The sequence below is a fragment of the Dendrobates tinctorius genome, unplaced genomic scaffold, assembly GCF_039654945.1.
Source record: "Dendrobates tinctorius isolate UK_male_01 unplaced genomic scaffold, ASM3965494v1 ptg000257l, whole genome shotgun sequence".
NCBI lineage: Eukaryota > Metazoa > Chordata > Amphibia > Anura > Dendrobatidae > Dendrobates > Dendrobates tinctorius.
The window spans coordinates 145,943-162,537 of NW_027361924.1; the positions used below are offsets into that span (position 1 = coordinate 145,943).

The 16,595-nt window shown below is 44.2% G+C and overlaps 2 protein-coding genes across 6 annotated transcripts in view; one reads left to right on the forward strand and one right to left on the reverse strand.

Annotated features, from left to right (window-relative positions):
* The window catches only part of PKD1 (polycystin 1, transient receptor potential channel interacting), a 116,895-nt gene extending 105,583 nt beyond the window's left edge, over positions 1-11,312 (forward strand). The window contains exons 33-45 of the mRNA XM_073558394.1: positions 399-474; positions 958-1,076; positions 1,315-1,523; positions 1,620-1,814; positions 2,691-2,830; positions 2,905-3,026; positions 3,139-3,274; positions 3,370-3,495; positions 3,584-3,758; positions 3,868-4,155; positions 4,978-5,112; positions 5,275-5,589; positions 5,684-11,312. Of these exons, the coding sequence (XP_073414495.1) occupies positions 399-474; positions 958-1,076; positions 1,315-1,523; positions 1,620-1,814; positions 2,691-2,830; positions 2,905-3,026; positions 3,139-3,274; positions 3,370-3,495; positions 3,584-3,758; positions 3,868-4,155; positions 4,978-5,112; positions 5,275-5,589; positions 5,684-6,319 (2,672 nt within the window). The 3' untranslated portion in view covers positions 6,320-11,312. The remainder of the gene's footprint in view (positions 1-398; positions 475-957; positions 1,077-1,314; positions 1,524-1,619; positions 1,815-2,690; positions 2,831-2,904; positions 3,027-3,138; positions 3,275-3,369; positions 3,496-3,583; positions 3,759-3,867; positions 4,156-4,977; positions 5,113-5,274; positions 5,590-5,683) is intronic.
* Positions 11,313-11,560: 248 nt separating this feature from the next.
* The window catches only part of TSC2 (TSC complex subunit 2), a 38,374-nt gene continuing 33,339 nt past the window's right edge, over positions 11,561-16,595 (reverse strand). For all 5 annotated transcript variants that reach the window (XM_073558399.1, XM_073558396.1, XM_073558398.1 and 2 more), the window contains 9 exons: positions 15,081-15,559; positions 14,621-14,699; positions 14,325-14,411; positions 13,834-14,023; positions 13,462-13,601; positions 13,300-13,378; positions 12,875-12,966; positions 12,693-12,791; positions 11,561-12,107 (listed from right to left, as the gene is read on the reverse strand). In XM_073558399.1, coding sequence (XP_073414500.1) covers positions 11,946-12,107; positions 12,693-12,791; positions 12,875-12,966; positions 13,300-13,378; positions 13,462-13,601; positions 13,834-14,023; positions 14,325-14,411; positions 14,621-14,699; positions 15,081-15,559 — 1,407 coding nt within the window. In that variant the 3' untranslated portion in view covers positions 11,561-11,945. The remainder of the gene's footprint in view (positions 12,108-12,692; positions 12,792-12,874; positions 12,967-13,299; positions 13,379-13,461; positions 13,602-13,833; positions 14,024-14,324; positions 14,412-14,620; positions 14,700-15,080; positions 15,560-16,595) is intronic.

The window sequence follows — 16,595 nt, forward strand, 5'->3', positions numbered from 1 at the left end:
CGGTTTAGACATTTTTGGCACTTGCCAACATTCATTGCGAGAATCCTAAAGGGTTTGGGGGCTTCAGAGGTTCAGAAATTAGTGGAGGTCTTGTGATTTCCTGAGCTGTTGATTCCCACCACGATCTCCTCCCTAGGCGAGCCGTGTAGATAACATGACTAGTCTGGGATACAACTGACGCATATCTGACAATAGTCCCTTTTTTATGGGACTGTACCACTACTGCTAACAGGGAAGGGCTTATATACATTTGCATAAAATAGGCGGTCCTGATAGTTTTTTACGGTGTGTCCAAAAAAAAAAAGTGTGGGATTTATAAATGTCCCATTATTTGCAATTCATACTGTGCGTAATTCTGCAAATTACGGTAAGTCACGTATCTGATCTTTTTCTCAAAGATGGAGTCAGCAGCATGTCCCTTCCACAAGACCTTAGAAGGATGTCTCGGACCGATACCGATCTTCTGTCGGACTTGTAAGTAGATGTGTGAAGATCTCTGCTGATCAGAAATCGTGCGTTGAGGTAGATGAGCAGGCTGAGATGTTTAATTTTGGCTAATGGTCTTTCTCGGCTCCCATCTACTCCTTTGGGAGCTGAGCTGCAGTACTCAAGTTTTACCACTACACGGTGTATGGAGCTGCGGTGGTAAAGGTCTGTGTGGCCTTAAGATGTGCTAACAGCTGATTGGTGGAGAAACGGCTGTCGAACCGCCTCTGATCCCAAAGATAGGTTATCGATACTTTACTCCACGACGCCTCCTTTTTATGCTCCTCCCCCTTGTAAATCAATACAAAACTCTTCTGATTGGATAAATAATTGCTGGCCATTTTGAGTTGTGTAGAGGTATCTGATTGGCTGCGTGTAACTCCGCTTCTGATCTGCTGGGATTTCCTGCTCTGAGCCGTTCCAACGGGGAAAATAACAAAGTGTGAGAGTTTTACAACATCGCTTCCACAGATCGAACCCGTTTGGGGATAAGACAGAAACCATAATGTTGGAGAAATTGAATGACAAAGGACAGACTTTATCTGGATCTGCCAGGGATGTGACCAAATCAGTCAAGTCCAACCGGACAGGTAAAAATAGGACTTCATCATACAAAGTCACTTTATTATAATAGGACATATATGTATTGGTAGTGTATATAGCTGGTATGGTAGTGTATATAGGGGCTGTATACATTCAGCTCCATCTAGTGGTGGCTGCAGGCAGATATCATTTTAGCATTACACTCTGTCTGTGCAGGGGATTATGAGCTCTGGCTGCTATAATGATAAATTAATAGTCTCGCCTTCCGCCTTTCTCTCCCGACAGTCATCACAGATGCTTTTCAGAGACGCAGGCCGATGCTGCCATCTTGGTGCACCCGTGTGGCTCATGTGCTCAGCTGCTTTCTCCTCCTCACATGTTTTGCTGTGTCGGTGTGGATAGGGGTGGGCTTCACCTCCAGCGTCGGTCTTATGTGGCTAATCTCTGGAATATTCGGCTTCCTCTGCTCATTCTTTGTATTGGAACCCTTAAAGGTAATTCTGGGCTTCCCCATTTTCTGATCGACTGATTTCTTTTTTTCCAGTAGTTTCATCCTTCACAATTTTTTTTTTTTTTATATTCCAACCCAGGTTCTCATGGAAGCCATATATTTTGCTTTGGTGGTGAAGCGTCTGTACCCAGAAGAAGAGGACACTCTTGTAGAGTGCCCCCTTGTGGAGCAAGTTTCTGAGCGTATCACGAAGGTACGACCACCTCAGGGGTTTGCCTTGTTCCAGGCCAGAGAAGAAGCGCGGAAGGTGAAACTGCTACATAGAATGCTCAAGGTAAACGCTTCATTCGTAATTGTACCCCCACCCAAAAAAAAAATACCACTGCTAGCTGTCAGTGTGCTCAGTGATGTGTTTGTGTTCAGTATATATACTTGTGATGTAGCCGGTCTGGCGGTGTGTGGTGCTGGCTCAGGGCAGGTGCTGGCTGTGTTCTACAGCCAGCATTTTTCTCATACAGCAGTGATCGGAGCTAGCTCGTATCTCTGTTTTAACTCCTTAATGCCATCTTAGAGACCCCATCCCAGTGTTGTGTCAATTGAGGTTCACATAGGAGACCGCGCTATATACTATATTACCGTCTTATTGCAGTATATATTGCAAGCGATCAACTGACTACGGTGTCTAAAAAAATAACGTGTAAAAGAAAAAGTACCGTATTTTGTGGATTATAAGACACACCCCAATTTTTGAGGCGAAAAGTAGGAAAAAAAAAACTTTTTTTAATAAAATGGTGGTTCTTCTTATAATCCATGCGTCTTCTTGCTTACCGGGGGTGGTGGCTGCGATGAAGCTGGGTTCCAGGGTCGCTGCTGGAGGAGGTAAGAGTGGAGCGTTGATGCAGGCCGCAGGCTGGGATGAAGGGGTGTTCCAATGTGCGCCTTTGCGGGTGTTCGGTGATGTGGGGGCTTTGCCGACATTTTGTGAAAGCCCAGAGCCCCCGCACTTATATGGTTTTTACTGTGTGGTGGACTCTGGGAAAATGGCTGCCGGGGACGGCGCATGCGCAGATGGAGATCTCGGCACCAAGATCTCGGGAGATGAGATCTCAGCGCTGAGATCTCTGGATTTAATTGTAGCACACCCTGAGCTGTGAAAACTATTAGGTCCATACTGGAAAATCCCTTTAATTGGTTCTTGGTGTATCTTCAGAACCTGATGGTTTACACGCTTTTCTTACTGGTTGTCCTCCTGACCAACTATGGCGATGCCTCCGTGAACCACAGGGCATACCTGCTGCAGCGCTCGGTCCGGCAGGAGATGGGGAGCCACAAATTCATGCAGATTCGGAGGTAATCCTCGGCAGAATTTCACTGCACGTTTTGGGCATGTAGGAGGGTATCTGAGCTTGTTGTGTCCTCCACAGGTCGGACGAGTTCTGGGTCTGGGCGTCTGACGTTCTGCTGCCGTTCCTTAACCACAATCAGCGGGGAAGCTACAGCAGCTTGTTGGGGTCGGCTCGCTTTCGCCAGATCCGGCTGAAGAAAGGTGCAATCCCATGATCGTATGATTAGTTTTCATTTACACCGGGGTTGATAAATTTAGCTTATGGCCAGGTCTTGGATTGTTCTCAGACCATAATTCCTATATTCCTCCGCAGCATGTGATGTCCACTCATCGTCTGGACACCAGACCTGCTCAGAAGAGTTTGATGACTCCAGTTATGACGTTGGTTGGCGTAATACATCTGATGTGTCCTCCACCGATTGGTCATATTCTCCACCGGACGATACCGGGTAAGCACTGCCATATAGCGCCAGCAGCCTTGTTAGTGACCGCCACCTTCTTTCAGCCTATGGTTTCACTCTACCTCTGTTTTTCTGGTCTCCAGGGCCTGGTATTGGGGTTTCCTCTCCTTCTATGACAGTTCTGGTTACATCCAACTTTTGGGCAGCAGCTCAGAGGAGAACGTCACCTTCTTTGATAACCTCCAGCAGGATCACTGGATTGACAACCTGTAAGTTGTGTATGTCATCAGGCCGTGTATTTCTGTTCCCATTGTATATGTGACCTGATACCCTCGCCTGTGTTTTCTCTCTTTGCAGGACGAGGGCGTTGTTTGTGGAGTTCTCACTTTACAGCCCCGGGGTCAACCTCTACACGTCTGTGACACTTCTGCTGGAATTTCCTTTGGCTGGTAGATCGCTCCCATCAGCTGAGATAAGAGCATTTCCATTACTGCCACTGAGCAGCGGCACTCACCTACTTCTTATCATGATGGTAAGCGGCACTCTGTGCATCCTGCCTTATGCACAAGTTACATCCAAAGCTGCATGACCATCAGGTACTAGTAAAATCTTGGATATAACTTTGTGCTCTCTCTTCACAGGTCTTCCTCATGATGTTTGTCGTCTACTTCGTCCTCGCCGAGTGTCTACTTATCAGGAAGGAAGGGCGGCTTTATTTTACCCATTTCTGGAATTATGTCCAGTGGTTACTGACGGTCTTGACAGTGAGCACGGTGGTTGTATATCTGAGTCGGGGCAGCTTGGCCGATCAGCAGTGGGACAGATACCGGAAGGACAAAGCCTCATTTAGCAACCTGCACCATGTGGCGTTCTTGGGTAACACATTCAACAGCCTCTCTGCCTCCCTGCTCTTCCTCCTTACAGTGAAGGTAAGAACTCGTATTAGTTATGGTTTTAGTAGAATTTTTATCACCCTTGTTACTGGATAGGTGTTACAGAAACAAACGGGGCCCCTGCTCCTGACAGAGCTGTATTTGATTAGTACTTTGAGTGCACATGGGTGAACTGGTTTGAACGGCTCGTTATTATTCTGTTCCCCCTGTATCTCAACTTTTTAACATACACAGTATGCAGACAAGTGTTGGTCTCTATGTCTTATATCATTGAACTCCAGTTTCTCATTCAGCGCCATTGCCCCAGTGTATAACATCTGGCCCCCAGTGTATAACCTCCGGCCCCCTCACCTCCCCAGTGTATAAACTCCGGCCCCCTGCCATGCCGTAGGCTTTTAACTATAATCTGACAGATCGGCTGGTGGTGTAGAGCTGATATCAGCACAGTCCTGTAATGGGACCCGCCGTGGTAACAAGTCCGTCCATGACATTTCTTCCTCCTATATCTTCCACCATCACCTGTGAGTGATATTATTGAGAAGAAGGGACCGCAGCCACTCAGCCACAAAGTGGAGACCCCGTAACGTTACAGAGCGGGGGGCCGAGTGCTGAGGAGCAGAGGGCAGAAACTTGTAAAAGACCCGGGACGGGTAGAAACGTCAAGCACTACCTGTCGCTTTTTGTCCCCCTACTCAGCATTATGGTGAAATATTGTGTATGAATAAAAACCAGCATTTATTTCAGGTTCTTTGTGTGAGTGCGGTTGACTCTCTACAGTTTATTGATGGTCTCCAAGTATCAACATGACATTTAGAGCAAATTTTTATATTTCTGCTAATTGTCTTTTTTTGTGTCAAGGTCGCCCAGCAGCTACGATTCATCAGAGAGTGGTCCGTCTTTGGGAAAACGTTAAGTTTGTCTATGAAGGAGCTTTGTGCAGCTGCTGGGGCGACACTAGGTCTGGTGCTGGTGTACGCTCAGCTTGGCTTTTTGGTAAGTTCAGTCTGATAGTCCCATAGAAGTAATGAAGTGGAGGTGTGCTTGCTCAAGGTCATTTTTTTTTTAATTGGCGAGGGTCTCCTCAGTCGGATTGTCATAGGAAATGTAAATTTATATTCTATTTCTAGTAATTATGTTTGCATCTCTTTTCTTCAGCTTTTCTCATCATCTTGGGAAAGATTTCACAGCTTTGGGGCGAGCATCCTCTCTCTGTTTTCTGTGGCTCGCGGTACTATCACTCTAAAGGCCCCTTTCCCGTACACTTCCTATGTTCACCAGCTCTACTTCGCAAGCTATCTGGTGCTGGAAGTGTGGATCCTGATGCGATTCTTTGCAGCCATGTTGATCAACAGTTACCGACAAGTGCGGCTGGATTTGTTCCGACCAGCGTTTGAGCTGCAGGACTACGAGATGGTGGAGCTCTTTCTCAGGAGGCTTCGAATCTGGATGGGTGTCAGCAAAGTGAAAGAGGTGAATGAAATGCGTGAGCTTGCCTGTAATATCAGTGTTAACGTTGTCTTTGTTTGCAGAACTGAGAAAAATCTTAAACATTTTTGTATTTCAGTTCCGTCACAAGGTACGCTTTGAAGGAATGGAGCCGCTTCCTTCACGCTCCTCCAGCGATTCCAAGTCTCTTCGAGGTTCCACCCCTAGTGCGGCTTCTGACACCTCTTCCTCCTCGTCCTTTTCCACCATCTCCAGCCAGCTGGATTCATTCAGTGCTGTGAGCACCAGAGAAAGAGCAGAAGTCGATGCTAACATCCAAAGATTGCTCCCCGTACTTGAAACTCTTCTGTCACAGTTTGATCTGGTCAACCACGCCACAGAAGAAGTGTATCAAATAGAGCGAAGTCTCAAAGATGTGCAAATGAGAATAGCCAAGAAAAGGCGACAACATGATAGTGCTCCAACTCAGAGGTCACTAAGTAATTCCCAAGGATCACAAGGCCTCCACAAGAAGTCTGCGTTAAGTAGAAGTTCTAAATCTGAAGGCTACCACCGCTCAAAGAAGAATTCTCTACCTACTTCACCATCTTCCTCCGTTTCTCAGGTATTATCAGAAAGCACTTCAGCAAGCAAAACAATTACCGTGGAGAAGGTTGTGGCCGAAGAACCAGCGCTCATCCCTATGCAGTTAACACAGAGCAAAAGGCGGAAGTCAGTGCGTGCCCACAACCGAGTCCACCCGAGTGTCAGTTAGCAGATATGGTGGCACATTATTGTCTACATTGGTAGAAGCTTCAGGAGCTTCTTAGAATCTTCTGGATACAATTCAGGTTTTTGTATCGTCTATACCCATTGCGGGCTCTCAATGGCTCCTCATGTTGGCCCTATGAACAAGCTACAGATGATTCCCGCTTTAACAGCGTTTCTCAAGATACGTCAACAAGCACAGGTCCTTCTCTTGGTTCTAACTCCTTAGGCCCTGGAGGCTTTGGGAAATTTCAGTCTACAGGCCCCGGTGGCTTGAAAGCTTTTCTTTGGAAGCCCTGGTGGCTTACATCGAGTTCATGGAGCCCTGGTGGCTCTAGATAATAGTTTTTAGTGATCCCTGGTGGCTCTTAATTTTTGCTTGTCGGCAGCTGGCTGTCCCACAACCTGACCTGTTGACGATCACTATGACTCATAGTTGGGAAACACTGAGCTACAAGGAGCTGCTTATTGTCTTCAAGAGAAGCATTTGGTATCTAGCCATCTTCTGTAGATGCTTCTTGCAAAATTATCGATGGTGCTTTTAAAAAGGGACCATAGCATTTCAAAAGGACTTGCTGGTCAGTCCTAAGTCATCACTGGTCTCTAGGTTTTATTCAGGGTGCTGCAAGAGCGTCTTAATTCCCTTTAACACTGTAGAGAAATAATATCCCAAGTATGTTAACGGGAAATAAAGGGAACAAAATTCTACTCGGCTGGGACATCATCTTGGGATGTGACGTAAGATGAGCTCTCACTATGCACTTACGGAGAAGTTAACTCTTCTTTCAGATTTCTTAGATTATGGTCTCAGACTACCGCTTTTCTCATACCCCCACAGTTACGTTTACAGGACACGACCTGCAGAAGAAGGCTGAAACTCTCCCTCTCTAAGGCATTCCGCACATGGAGAGTTTCTTAACGATTTGCCTTTTCCCAAAGTATTTGTATTTTGTGTCTTGAAAAGCAGAGACCTTTTCAATGGTGGGGTGGAATTGATGTTAAATCAAGTTGACTTACAGGAACACCTCACCGGTTTAGGGCTGGTGGCATCCAAAAAAAGTAAAAAAGAAAAAAAAAAGACTACATCCTTTCATCGAAATGTTAATATTTGTATGTGTGGTCTTGGTCAACAGTGATGTTCTTGAGAAGGCAACCTGGAAAAGGAGTTCACCTATGATACCATGATTGATTTATCTTTTATTAAGGAGCCCTTTTGTGGCTTCTGGTTACAGAAGATCCAAGCACCATGCCGCTATAATCCCTGCTTGATTGATCTACACGTCTTCATTACTGAATGTATTTGATATCCACGTTTGTACTTTTCAGCAGTTTGCATGGAGCGCCACGCACTTTAACAAAGCTTTTTTTTTTTTAATATATATAATTTTTATTATATAACCAGGCCAGAAACAAAAAGATAAAAAGGTACAGAAATTTTAGGAGGACCAATTTTCCACCACCAAAACCACATCTCTATATTATAAAGGGTTCGGTCAATAACAGTTCAGGAGACTATTACGTGATTTGCCAAAAAGAGAAAATGGCGAGCAAAAAAACCCCTCAAACACCTGAATCCAGACCTTGAGGAGAGTGTGTGTCTCCAGGTCATTGCACACAACTTCTTCAGTCACCTCCATTACTTCTGTACGACATGTCGATCTAGGAACTATGCATAGATAATAGCACTTATATGGTTAAACCATACTTTCCCACTTAAAGCCTCACCCACAAGCCACAATTAAAATAAAAACTAAAGTGTATTTTTGTGCATTTTCACCAGGAGTACAAAAGAAAAAAAAACAGTAATAGGAATTGGAGGTGAGTGGGTAGGAGAAATAATTATTTTATACTCCAGTCACAGCTAAAGCTGCATTAAAAGTTTGGATTGATGTTTGGGATTATTACACACCAGGGTGAAGCGAGAGAGAAATGTGAGATACAAAAAAAAAAACCCAGAACACTTGCATACTGTTACGTAACGGAAAGGAGGGATGTACTGCAGCTTCAAAGCAGCATTCTCTAAATGCAGCTCTGGATGTGACTGGAGTAGAAGAAATGATGGAAAAGTTATAAAGTGAAGCTTTGCTTTGGACGTTTTATCCATCCCCACCTCTGGCTGAGGAGAGTACTTTACATGCACTTCCCCTTGCCCCTGCGTCCAGAGATGGGTCCGGTCTGTACACCGCTCACATTTTAGTCTTCGTAACCTGTGACGCTCAGTGGCGGATTGGAATTTGTATATTTTTGTAATATTTGCTATATTTTGATAGCGCTGTAACCAAATGAAGGAATTCTGTAGATAGAGGGGACCGAGCACTATTATCACTAGAGGTATTTAAGTTATGTATGTTGTGCTCTTGTATATATTTATATGTATTTTATACAAGTAGAATATTGCATATTGGCTTAAAGGCACAGTCTGGAGATTATAGCGTGGCGGGGTGGCAGATGCGTTAACACGACCATCATCCGACACATTCACAAGTTTTGAAGGGAGCAGAATATTCCACTTAATTTTTTTTCTTCCCCCTATTGTAAATATAGAGTATATTTGTCTTTGTTCTGCAACCTATCAAATCAGTATTATGGTAAAGAAAAAAAAAAGTAAAATCAGTGTTACCTATAATGCTCTGCAAACAACTCATTAGTTGCTGTGTATTCCACCATCTAGATTTTTATTCTACACGGTACATGATTTTACTAATTTTTTTTTCCCTTTAGTGGATCGTAATATGTTTAAAAAGAGACAGACAGCGGCCGATTATACAATGCAAAAAAAAAAAAAAACCCAAAACAAATCTAAAAACGCTTATTTAATATTTGAAACAATTTGTCTGTTAATAGAATTGTTTTATTTGAAATTCTGTCCTCGTTTAGTTTCTTGATAAGTTTGTGCCCCTTCTGTAGTAACAGTACATTTCCCGCCTCACCTCCAGACAGGACTCGTGTAATTGTAGGGATGGCTGGACCAAAAGTACATTACATATAGAGATTAGAGTTTAGATTCCTTGGATAAAAATACCGTATAGTCGCGTTGAGCCGACCTTGGGATTTTACAAATTTATAAAGTTTCTTCTTTTTAAGTCGGGTCCATTGTAATGCTAAACGCCAAAGTAAAAATAAAAAAAACCCACTGACCAATTGGACCCAACAGGGGAGCGCATTTTAGGTTTTTTTAGCACCTCCATGGGCTTGTATTTAGAGGTTTATTAGTAGTGGACAACCCCTTTAAATAGCAACCAGAACAGTTATACTTCCAGGATTGAAATACAATCCAGATAGATGTCAGTTAGTAGCCATGAGTGTCTGTAGTGTCAGGCGCCTGCTATACATTTCCCTGCAGCGCCTCCACAGGGTATGTCACGTATTACACTTTAAAATCAACAGCTTGTCTGTCTAGTACAGGTCCAAGAGACCCTGGACTAAAGAGGTACAAAAATGGATTTTCAGAACCAGATCACACACTTCTACTAATTGTATACCAGTAAGATAACATTACTAAAACGGGGCACAGGGGGGATATGTAGGAGGCCCAAACATACACTAATTTAGAGCGCACACGAGACATCACTTACTTGAGACAGTGGCTCAACACAAGTAGATTCAAAACTGAGGTAGGCCTCACTGCGCAAGTGTTTCCCATAGCAACCAATCAGAGCTCAGCTTTCATTTCTAAAAAGCTATGGAAAAAATTAAAGCTGTTCTGTGATTGGTTGCTATGGGAAACGAGGCCTACACTGAAGATGGCAGTCCTGTTCACTTTCCCCTTACTTGCCAAGGGCCATTTTCAGTCAGCTCTGCAGACGTGATTAGTATGAGTGCACCATAACTGCCACTTGTGCACTCAAGGCGGCCGATAGCTGTGTGACAACACGGCCCCCCCCTACAATGCAGAAGTGAACGAAGCCAGATTACCCCTTTAATGCCGATCTATGCAGGCAGAACAGTCCTGAGAGGAAAGGTTCTGAGGTTCTGTACGGGACATTAAAGGGGTTGTCCAGTCTTGACTACAATTCTGGAGAGGCACTATGTGACTGCAGACTTGGTCCAGGATTCCCCAGGACTGGACATGTGAACGCCAGTATGCAATCTTAATACATGACGACTAGAAGTGCGTGGGCTCGCTCAGTGCAAGTTTATGGATCAAGGCCAGACAAGTCTAGTCAGAATGTGGCCGAAAGTATGCAAGTTGCATATGTACGGTCACGAGACCATCCACTGACTGCACCAGAGAATCCTCAACGCACAGTGTGAGCACGCTGTGGGGATTCACTAGGCTGCCGTCACAGAATGACTGCAGGCTTGTGTCCCAAGGCTGGACAATCCCTATAAATGAAGGCTGCGTTGTTTTTAATGGACACAAATTTACAGCAGGATCTAAAATTCTATTAAAAAACCCACACAAACACTTTAGTAGTCTCCATCCTGCAACTAACTACAAATCCCAGCAAGCCTGGAATTGTACTTTTAGAATGACTGTAGAGCAGATCCTTTTAAAAAAAAAAAAGAAAAAAAAAAAGGCATTCTCCATCTTGTGTGCTAGGAATGGAAAGTGATTACGTTTACAGCCACGATTTTCTTATGTTCTAGGTCATAAATGTCCGCTCATGACAAAAGTCGCCAATCCGGTGGCCGCAGAGAGCCGTTCTATGTACAACATTGCACTTACCCCTCCCCGAGCCCAAGCGGAGCCTGTATGCTTTTGCTTTTAACTTGTATGGTCAGAATTGTAAAGAGTATTTATTGCCCGGGGAACAAGATTCCTTTTAGACTCGTACTATTAACTCTTATTACAGTACAACAGAGGCCGCCATATTGGATATTACGGCCAGTGACATCAGTCTCCTAAGGAAGCAATCTGTAATCCTTTATTGCCATTACCATGGAGGAATCTTGTTCTCACCGGCGGCATCTTCACTATTGCCTTAATGTTTTGTAAAATGCGCTACAATGCAACTTGTTGGACAAAGTCATAAATAAAGATGGCGGCAGCAAAACGATGGTGCGTGTTGGTGTTCTGTATGAACGAACAATGTGGTAACAAGTAATCATAGGACACATCGTAGGAGGCTGCGCACTGCATGGCGGCATTCTGCATGTCACATGCAATTTACAGCCAAGTACAAGAGAGGAGCACATACAGATGTGTGGCCGTATCCTTACAGGAGGCAACGATTCACCCGCACAGTGCAGATTGCTGGTTGTCAAACAGTAAATTTGACCCATCAAATATATAAAAAAAATCCAATATTTTTAAATTAAGTTTTTATTTGTAATTGTGCAGAAAAACAAAATCCTGAAAAGAAAACCCTTGGACCGTATGTTCACCTTACCGACGCTGTTCCCGCAATTCATTGTTGGGCATTTGGTATGGATCACATTTCGGAGGGGACATGAGGTGGGTGGCGGTGGAGGGAGGTGGAGTCTTTAATAAATTATTATTTCAATAGTGAAAATAATTTAAATTTAGAGTCTCTTAAAATGTCCAATTCTGGAGGCCGCAGAGCAGAAGAATCTAGTGTTTGGTGTAGTAGTCTGTGCTTTTTTAGGCAGGGACCCATTCTGCCTCTTCTGACCTTCAGGCCCATGCATGAATGACGTACCATTCGTCTAGTCCAGACTCTCCCAAGATTTTAGGAAAATTCTGTGAAGTCATCCACAGCCGATATGAGCCGAGTTCGCTGTCCAGTTTCAAAAGAGCCGTTGGCAGACTGTTGGCTTGACGTGTGAGGTCTGGTGAGGGTATTCATGGGGTAAGGCATGTTTGCGGTAATTTCTAACAACTCCTCGTGAATCTAAAAGAAACAAATAGCAACTGAAAACCAAAAAAAAAAAAAAAAAAAAAAACACCAATCCCCCCCCCCGGCCCATGCATATTGGATTTGTGGTGGTCCGACACTTCACACCCTGACATGATCGCATGGTGCCGATTGATTTGTCATGGCAGCCAGATGCCTGCTAAGGGGCTCAATATCTACCGTTGTCATCCTTAAAGTAATTTTCTTTAAATACTTCAATATTGCATTGTATAGCACAAGTAAACAGACGGATATTTAAGTCCCCTAAATAGACCATAAAAAATAAAAATTGACTCTTCATTTAATAAAAAAAAAAAAAATATATCTCAAAAAAGCACAAAAAAGGAAAAATGGCAGCTGTCAGAAGTGACTACTACAATTCTGCAGGCCACCACTATAGGGAGCTTACTGCAGTTTATGTATGCTGCTGTACAGCTCCCTCTACTGGTGGTTGCAGGTAGTTAGATTTTTATCATGTAGCTTTATGGCTGTGTGATGGGAAGAAAGCTCCGACCCCCTACAATTATTTATGAGGCCGATATTGAGTTGAAGCCCAACAAGCTGCTGTCCAGGGCACTTTACCTTTGGTCTCATTTTCTTAATATGCCTCAGTCTGGCAATCCACTTAGATGGGTAAATGTCAGTGGGATTTGATCTACTGTGATGAACCTGTGAAGCCATCTAAAGACCAAGAGAGAAAACTCATCACATGATACACATATTAACCCCCCCCAACCCCAAAAAACAACAACTATCAGGCTCACGTTTGAATGCAGTGCCATCTGTCGGGCAAGGAATGGAAGGTTTTTATCAGACACAATCTTAGCCACAGATGTGTCGACAAGTCCTTCCATATCTACACAAGAAAGAGGAAATTTTTGGAATCACAAATGATCGATCTGCTCCAAACTCCCCTAGTGGTGGAGGTGATTAACTGCAAAAAGCATATTTATGCAAGACATGCTGCTCATTTATGGGATTTTCCCACCATACATATTCATGGCATATTGCCTAGATATTATTGGGTGGTCTTATATCTGGGACCCTCACCCATGTCTGGAATGTCTAACCGCACCATTGGCTTGCGTGTGTTGCAGCTCTGATCATGGCGCTGGTTCACAAGTGTCAGTGTTCATACTTAGAATGGGAAAACCCTTAAGAATAAAATCATGAACAAGGAAAGCGTCACCTTTCCGACACTGTAACGTCACCAAGTTGCTGTCACAATCCAAGGGCTGAATGTTTACGTCCACAAAGTTGAACTGACCCTACAGAGAAGGGATGAGATTAACGTTCCGACAAAACAGTGAAGAGCAGCGAGTGGAAGGCGGGAAGGCAATGAGCGGCGTACCTTAAGAGTCCCCAGCTTATAAAACTCTCCCGAGTCGTTATACACTATATTTACAAAGTTGTTGCCCACGTGTCTTTTCTTGTTGCAGCGGTACGGGTCGATCTCATTATTTGGCATGAAAGTAGTGATCTGGAATATGACTGAAATACAAGGAGAGTGTTAAAAGCTGAAATGACAAGACGACATTTCCTTGATCACCATATGATCACTGCTCGCAAGACCGGCTGTAGAATGTGGCAGCGGCCACTACAGGTGAAGTGTAGTATTAGTGGAGAACGGCGAACAAAGCGACTGAGTACGTAATGCAATACGCTGCATAAAAATAGGCCACGACATGGGATGCCAACGTTGTGTCAGGACCCGTCCGCTTACCTTGCATGATGTCATCATGCCAGCAGTAAGTGAACTGCCCGTCATCTCCACCTTGCCCGTCCAATCCTCCCAGAAATATCTTGTCCGGCTGCGTGTCCTTCAAATCGATCAGCTTCCCCAGACCGGTCAGGAACTGAGTGTACCTATAGGATCCATGTTCATTCGATAGGATCGCCCGCTCATTGCCAATCTTTGATATGAAAGATACAAAAAAGCCTTAGAAGTGTACTAATACATTTCAGTAGCAATATTATTGGAATATCCCTTTAAGAAGGATAAGTGATGGGGTCTGCCCACCAGAATGGAAACTTCTGTCTAATGAACAGCGCTGAGGCATCTGCACCACAGCTATTCTTTTACAATGGAACTGGCAGAGACAGTCGATGTAATAACTGGTTTCTACTGTACTACCCCTTTAAGAACTGGTGCCTGACAAGTCCATTTATGATCATTCCGGTCATTGATCTTGATGTACGAGCCGATCGCCATACCTGCCCTTCTCCAACGTACAGGACCCCTATCTTGTGTGTGTCGTAGCTTGGGATCCCGTCTAGAATCTTCATGGTTCTTTCAAATGTCTAGAAGTTAAAGGGAGAAATTTGCATTAAAGGGATTGTCCGGTCAAATCTTAGTTGGTTCTGATATCAAGGATCCCCCCACCCCCATCAGCTGTTATAAGCTGCAGTACAGCAGCCACAGATCTGCTATCCACAGGATGGGTCATCAGTATCATTTACCCAAAGAAACCCTTTAAGAAAAAGGGATAAAGTAGATCTATGAGAATTACCTGAGTATTTGGGACCAGGATGGGCTTGTTAGACTCATCCCCGAAGAAAGGAGAGTGGTACAGCTGTAGAAATACAAAGCTGGAAGGAAAAATATGGTCAGATCGATAGAAGGGGGTCATACCCAGTATTGCAGCTCCGCTCCATTGTAGTGACAGAGGCTGAGTCGCATTACCGCACACAACCTGTGGACAGATGTGGCGCTGTCTTTTACAGATTCTGCAAACCCCTTTAAATTTACCCAGATTTGAACTCAGACATTCCTGAAAATTCCTTTTTATGTAAAAAGCTGGGATCAGAGTTACAACAACACTACCAATTTCTCAGAGGTCTGACAGCAGGACCCCAACCCACCAGATATCACTTGTGAGTAGTTTTAAGTAAACACCATTTTGTTTGTGTGAACAGTTACACTGTCCCTCCATTATGCCTCCTGGAAACAGATAAATGACAAATCATTACCTTGGGTCTATTCCAGGCACCTTCTCCGCTTTTGTGGTCTTGGTGCTGTTCTTAAAAGCATCAATGTTAATCCTCCTGCCACGTCTTGAAGGTTCAGAGTCCGAGATGGTGTGCCCCCTTGGGCGGTACCCACTTGGAGACTGCGGAGACTGTTGTGACAATTCTGGCTCCAGTCTAGCACCCGCTTCAGGTTTCGGGGTCACAGGAGCAGAACTCTCCTCTTCCAGTACACTAGGCGCAGGCTCTGGGCTTTGGCTCTGGGGAGTTGGTTCTACAGCAGGAGCTTGGACGGGGTCTTTATTGTCCGGCTCCCTGGGCAGCTCCTGCAAGGTCTGAAGCTCAGGGGACGAGCTGGACTTGCTTAGTGTTTGTGACGGTTGGAACGGAAGTTCACGTGTAGACCCTTCTATAGGAATCCCCCCGAGCTCCAGCTCTGTCTGCTGGGATGTAGACTCCTCCTGACTGGAGGTGGAGGACGACTGTAGAAAAGCAGTGAAGTGGACAGCAAGAATAAGATGCTAGAGGCAGTATTATAGTAGTTATATTCTTGTACAGTACAGAACAAAAGTTTGGACACACCTCATTCAAAGAGTTTTCTTTATTTTTATGACTATGAAAATTGTCGATTCACTCTGAAGGCATCAAAACTATGAATTAACACATGTGGAATTATATAATTAACAAAAAAGTGAAACAACTGAAAATATGTCTTATATTCTAGGTTCTTCAAAGTAGCCACCTTTTGCTTTGATTACTGCTTTGCACACTCTTGGCATTCTCTTGATGAGCTTCAAGAGGTAGTCACTGGAAATGGTTTTCACTTCACAGGTGTGCCCTTGTCAGGTTTAATAAGTGGGATTTCTTGCCTTCTAAATGGGGTTGGGACCATCAGTTGTGTTGTGCAGAAGTCTGGTGGATACACAGCCGATAGTCTATTCAGGAGGACTGTTAGAATTTGTATTATGGCAAGAAAAATGCAGCCAAGTAAAGAAAAACGAGTGGCCATCATTACTTTAAGAAATGAAGGTCAGTCAGGCTGAAAAATTAGGAAAACTTTGAAAGTGTACCCAAGTGCAGTGGCAAAAACCATCAAGTGCTACAAAGAAACTGGCTCACATGAGGACCGCCCCAGGAAAGGAAGACCAAGAGTCACCTCTGCTGCGGAGGATAAGTTCATCCGAGTCACCAGCCTCAGAAATTGCAGGTTAACAGCAGCTCAGATTAGAGACCAGGTCAATGCCACACAGAGTTCTAGCAGCAGACACATCTCTACAACAACTGTTAAGAGGAGACTTTGTGCAGCAAGCCTTCATGGTAAAATAGCTGCTAGGAAACCACTGCTAAGGACCGGCAACAAGCAGAAGAGACTTGTTTGGGCTAAAGAACACAAGGAATGGATATTAGACCAGTGGAAATCTGTGCTTTGGTCTGATGAGTCCACATTTGAGATCTTTGGTTCCAACCACCGTGTCTTTGTGTGACGCAGAAAAGGTGAACGGATGGACTCTACATGCC